The 5,838-nt window shown below is 37.3% G+C and overlaps 1 protein-coding gene across 4 annotated transcripts; it reads left to right on the plus strand.

Moving 5' to 3' along the window:
* The first annotated feature begins 483 nt into the window (after positions 1-483).
* LOC129887030 (pentatricopeptide repeat-containing protein At4g20740) lies at positions 484-5,141 on the plus strand. 4 transcript variants are annotated; one of them, XR_008766280.1, is made up of 5 exons: positions 484-1,076; positions 1,766-3,519; positions 3,961-4,076; positions 4,698-4,750; positions 4,835-5,141. XR_008766280.1 is itself a non-coding variant. In XM_055961970.1 (3 exons), the coding sequence occupies exons 1-2, from the start codon at positions 653-655 to the stop codon at positions 3,502-3,504; spliced, it is 2,163 nt and encodes a 720-aa protein (XP_055817945.1). In that variant the 5' UTR covers positions 484-652; the 3' UTR covers positions 3,505-3,519; positions 3,961-4,696. The 4 variants fall into 4 exon arrangements, 1 of the variants encoding a protein (XP_055817945.1); XR_008766279.1 differs by having other exon boundaries at positions 4,698-5,141; XR_008766281.1 differs by lacking the exons at positions 4,698-4,750; positions 4,835-5,141 and adding an exon at positions 4,334-4,696.
* The last annotated feature ends 697 nt before the right edge of the window (positions 5,142-5,838 follow it).

Below are 5,838 nucleotides of genomic sequence, written 5' to 3' on the forward strand. Positions count from 1 at the left end.
GAGGAGTCCTATCATAGAGTCTTTCTCTTTTCTTGTATTTAGGAGGCACCTTATTATATCGGGGATCAGTTAGCCGACCTTAGTAGGTTAGCCGACTTTTGAACCGACTTAAGAATGGAGGTAAGGTTTATGCCCCCTCCTTGTATTTTCTGTTTTTATTTATAATAAGACTTGGGGGTGTGCGGCTCAACCCCTGACCGCCAAGAGGGGTGGGAGCCTCGAGGCGAGGTCTGTTTCCCATAAGAAAAAAAAAACAAAGGGGAAATTTGGTCGCTACTTGCTCTTTATTCTTTGTATAAATACATTTGCTTACAACTTACAAACATGCCCAAATTTTAAAAGGTGGAACCCATTACAAATTGGCAAATTAGCTCCAATTTTTTTGCAAACCGACACAAATGTAAAGAAGATTATTAATTTGTAACAATTACGATATGCAGTTTTTTTTCGTAGCAGAGTTAAAATAATGTGCTTATGAAAAAATAAATAAAACTGTTAAGTCTTTTTCATTAAAAAAAACAAACAAACAAATTTTAATGATTTTGGTTTCTGCAAAATCCAAAGCAACTCAATATGGCGGAAGTATATTAGTCCATACAAGTACAGCCGCTTTCAGTTTCTGAAGAAGAAGAAAACTGACAGAAGCTCAGAAATGCCACCCAAATCCTCACAAACCAAACCATACTTCTTCTACGGCCACCGGAAACCGACTCAACATCGTCCCACAGTACAAGGAGGCCTCTTTTCCAATCGCCAAACCATAAACCCAAATCGCACCACCAAAAACTCCCCTTCCTCTGCTACCCAAGGCAACTTTCAGCTTCAAAAATGGGACCCAGATGGAGTTTCGGGTCTAAATTCCAGAGACCCATCTCAGGAATTCTTCTCTTTAGCTCAGCGTCTATCACCAATTGCTAGGTATATAGTGGATTCATTCAGGAAACATGGGAATTGGGGTGCACCCCTTTTGGCTGACCTTAATAGCCTACGACGGGTTACACCTAAGCTTGTAGCTGAGGTCCTTAAGCACCCTAATCTTGATCCCAAAATTTCATCCAAGTTCTTCTATTGGGCTGGTATATTCAAAATTCACCCTTTTTACTTTTTTGGGGATTTTGTTATTTTTAATCAAGAAGCTTCTTGTTCCAATTGTTTGTGTCATTCTTTTTCCTTTCTCTCGAAAATTAGTGTGATATCCAAGATTGTTGAATGTGTTTTGTTGTCAATTTGAAATGGGAATGTTTCAACTTGTAATGCTATAATTTGGAAATTTATTTTTCAAATTTTAGTCTAAAACTGGGTCATGGAGACGTAGTGGTAAAGCTCACACTCTATACTCCTAGACCCCACTTTGTTGTATTTTACTGGGTTTGTTGTTGTTGTAGTCTAAAAATGGGTCAAGCTGGCACAGAAAATCAAAAAGGGAAATTTTGAATGGACGGGGAGAGTCTATAGATGCAATGGTGTGATTTTGAGGCAGTCAAATACTACAATTATCGTGGAATTTTATGGGATGGGGAGAGTATGTAGATGCAATCGTGTGATTCTGAGGCAATCTGACACCACAATTGTCGTGGTTTTGAACTATTGGCAGCATGTTATGCCTTAAACTTGTCTATATACAAAAGATGAAGTCCAAAATTATGCAAATTTTTTTATGTTTGATTCACAAGAAACAATGAGCAAAATTAATAGACAAACGAATAATAATCAGTGTTGTGCTTGGATATTTGTATCTTCTTATCCTTATAATGTATCTTAACAGGAAAACAGAAAGGTTATAGGCATGATTTCTCTTGTTACAATGCCTTTGCTTATGGTCTGAATCGGGCGAATCAATTTCGGACAGCTGATCAGGTTCCTGAGCTGATGCATATGCAAGGAAAGTCACCTAGTGAGAAACAATTTGAGATCTTGATCAGAATGCATGGTGATGCTAACAGGGGTCTTAGAGTATACTATGTGTATGAGAAAATGAAAAAATTTGGGGTAAAACCAAGAGTTTTTCTGTATAACAGAATAATGGATGCTTTGGTCAAAACCAATCATTTGGACTTGGCTATGTCAGTTTATGATGATTTCAAGAAGGATGGGTTGGTGGAGGAAAGCGTGACTTTCATGATCTTGATAAAGGGCCTATGCAAGTTAGGACGGATGGATGAAGTGTTTGGGCTTTTGGTTCGGATGAGAGAGAATCTTTGCAAACCAGATGTGTTTGCTTACACAGCAATGGTAAAGATATTGGTTGCAGAGCGGAACTTGGATGGTTGTTCAAAGGTTTGGAAGGAGATGCAACAGGATGCAGTTGAACCCGATGTTATTGCTTATTCAACTTTTATTGCTGGTTTGTGTAAAAATAATCAGGTTGACAAAGGCTATGAGTTGTTCAAGGAAATGAAACAAAAGAACATTTTAATAGATAGGGGGATTTATGGATGTTTGATTGAATCATTTGTAGCAATTGGGAAAGTTGGTTTAGCTTGTGATTTGCTTAAAGATCTAATGGACTCGGGCTATAGGGCTGATTTGGCAATCTATAATTCTATTATTGAAGGCCTCTGCAATGCAAAACGAATAGATAGGGCCTATAAACTTTTCCAAATCACAGTTCAAGAAGATCTTCGTCCTGACTTTTTCACTGTGAGGCCAATATTGGTGTCTTATGCAGAGTCAAAGAAAATGGATGAAATTTGCAAATTTCTTGAGGAACTGCAGCGATTAAGCTATTGCATTAGTGATGATTTATCCAAATTCTTCACATTTATGGTAGAGAAGGATGATAGAATTATGATTGCTTTAGAAGTCTTTGAATATTTGAAAGGAAAAGATTATTGTGGTGTTCCAATATATAACATTCTTATGGAGGCACTCTATCAGAATGGCGAGGTGAACAAGGCACTCACATTATTCGCTAAGTTGAGAAGTTCAGATTATGAACCTGATTCATCAACATATAGCAATGCCATCCAGTGTTTTATAGAGGTCGGAAATGTACAGGAGGCATGTATTTGCTATAACAGAATTAAAGAGTTGTCTTTGATTCCCTCAGTTACTGCATATCGTTCTCTTGTCAAAGGGCTTTGCAAAATAGGAGAGATTGATCCAGCAATGATGCTAATTCGTGACTGCCTAGGCAATGTGGCTAGTGGTCCTATTGAGTTTAAGTATATTCTCACTATTATTAATGTTTGTAAAATGAATGATGCTGAGAAGGTAATGAAAGTTGTAGATGAATTGCTCGAAGAGGGCTATTCTCCTGATAATGCTGTATATTGCGCTGTAATATCTGGCATGTGCAAACATGGAACAATTGAAGAAGCACGGAATTTTTTTGCAAATATGAGAAAGCTAAAACATCTTACTGAAGCCAACTTAGTTGTTTATGATGAGATGCTTGTTGACCACATGAAGAAGAAGACGGCAGACCTGGTGTTGTCTGGATTGAAATTTTTTGGTCTGGAATCAAAGTTAAAAGCGAAGGGGTGTACTCTTTTAGCAGGTTGAAAAAAATGAAAACAGGTAATAAATCATAAAAATGTTAATCATTTGCATCTTTTAACTTGTATGTGATATGAGCTGCAAGGTCCTTGCTCTATTTAGGTGGTGTTTTAAGTTTTCATAACTTGAGTTTGCAGTTTCATTTTTTTATTTTTGGAAAAAAAGTGTTGTTGTTTGGGCCTTTTTACATAAAGGAAAGCGTTAATTTTTCTAAAATATTTTCACACTTAATTTTCCAATCTTTCATAAACTCAAAAACTAGTTTTTGCAGTTCCTGAGTTTTTGAAAGATTTGACGAACTGAGTTTGGAAGTCTTCAAAATTATTTTGCAAAAACTGGTCAAACAAAGGCTTCCTCCAAAAACTCAAACGGAGTTTGCTAACCAAATTTTTGGAGAACAACAAACAAATGCCACTTTCAATTGTTCGCTGTTTCCCACAGGTTACTACTTCAATTTTGCAGGTAGCTTGGTGAACGGTTTGTCTGTAGTTGTTGGAGGAGACCCATCTATCGCACTGGAAGAGTTCAAGTGCATATTTTCATTGAGAGATGAAAGACTACTCCGATGCTTTTTGAAGGTAACTTTCAACTAATGATCGAGTAATTCATTGCTAATTGAATCGAACTTTTCATGGCCAAAAGGAAAGCTAACCCTTTGTCCGGAGACAAAAGGAGAGAAGTGAAATGTACCTAAGTTTCCCTTTGTTTGTTTCAAGGGATTTGGCAAAAGATGGATGGCATTTTAATTTTGGAGTTTTCTCTCCTATTTCCCTCTTGTATTTTTTCTTAAACATCGGTTCTATCAGTATAAGCTTGACTAATCTACCACACACAGCTTGTCCTGTTATCAAGCGCAATTCACCAAGGTAATCTTGATCACCAAGACTGGAGCTGATGGAGTAACACCAAGTGTTATGGTTATGATTCTAACCTGGGTGATGCAGGTTACTCCTATGCCTCGGACACTAGGTCATTCCCTTGGGGACTCGATACTATACTTTCCTCTTAGCTTCCTGACATAGGAAAATGGAAAAGTTGATTCGGCTCTCAGCTGGCTTATGACCCTGCCATGAAGCCCCGTCCAGCAGTGGCATTTGTGAACTCTGCTAGTGTAGCACCATCTAATAACCAGTTTAGAAAAACTTGCATTTTGTTATTATGATAAAAGAGTGCAAATAATAAATTCTTTCTTCTTGCAGGTACTGGTGAAATTCAGTTATTATGCAAAACTTGTCCATATTGAATACAGAAGGTTGGGGATTGAGCGTTAAATGATTTTCTTCCTCCAGCTACATTAAATCTCACTAGATTGCGATGTCTTAAAATTTTGGTTTAGGTTTGAGGTTTCTTCAGATTAAGATGGAGAACTACGCTGATATCTTGGAACTTCTTCTGATAGATGAGGTTGACACCCTGCTGCTGCTACCTCACAATTTTGACCTCTTTTAACAACAAAATAGAAATATTGAGGTTTTGAATCCATACTTAATATCCCAATAGTGTAAAAAGTACATCTCAGTAGCTTTGATCTTTCTTTGAGCACAGTACAGTATGTAAAATTCCAAGTTCCTTTAGTACACTTTGCAAGTTGAGCAATATTTGTCACCTCTAAACAGTAAATAGATTAGTTGCATTCTATTCAAGATTGAAACTATTAAACCTAGGTAGGTTAGCAGTTAACAGTGTACAAGACTAAGAGCAGGTAATGAATAACAGATATTTAAAGCATGAGACTCAACAACATTTTGTGAAATTGCAACTTTATTATTACATCAATGATTTTGAGTAGGGTTTCACATAAACTAAACCATCGTCAAGTGAATTAATATTAAAATCTTCTCCTATTCGAGCAGCGTTTGGGAGCAGCACAAGGATCTTTAGCAGGTTTAGGCATATCGTGAAAGTCCACCATTACCATCCTTCTTTTGGCTTCCTTTTGCTCTGCAATCCTCTCCTCGAATTTCCTTTTGCTTGATTCAAAATCCCTTTTCTTCAACAAGCCTTTGATGTCCGCTGTTGTCTCCTTCTTCCTTAAATCAGCAGTGCAATTCTTGATATTCATCTTCTCGCCGCCCTGTTGGGGATTTGTTCCTTTTTCATCACCATCGTCCAACTGTTGCTCTCCAGATTCCTCTAACCTTTTGATCTCCGGATTCTTGGACACTGTTGTATTCACCTCTTCTTCTTGTGTTGTTGTTGTTGCAGACTTTTGTTCAACAATTGGTTCCTGCTCTTCATCATCTATATATTTTCCTGAATTCATCAAACGGTTCAACAACCTACTTTTACGCTTCTCAAGCTGTGTTGGATAATTCACTTCAGCAACACAAATAGCAAATT

The sequence above is a fragment of the Solanum dulcamara genome, chromosome 4 (genome assembly GCF_947179165.1).
Source record: "Solanum dulcamara chromosome 4, daSolDulc1.2, whole genome shotgun sequence".
NCBI classification, from domain to species: Eukaryota; Viridiplantae; Streptophyta; class Magnoliopsida; order Solanales; family Solanaceae; genus Solanum; species Solanum dulcamara.

Bases quoted from the DNA above. Each gene is read 5' to 3' on its own strand.
- LOC129887030 (XM_055961970.1), top strand. From the start codon at position 653: ATGCCACCCAAATCCTCACAAACCAAACCATACTTCTTCTACGGCCAC. The intron at 1,077-1,765 runs GTATATTCAAAA...GTATCTTAACAG, and splicing joins CAAGTTCTTCTATTGGGCTG to GAAAACAGAAAGGTTATAGG.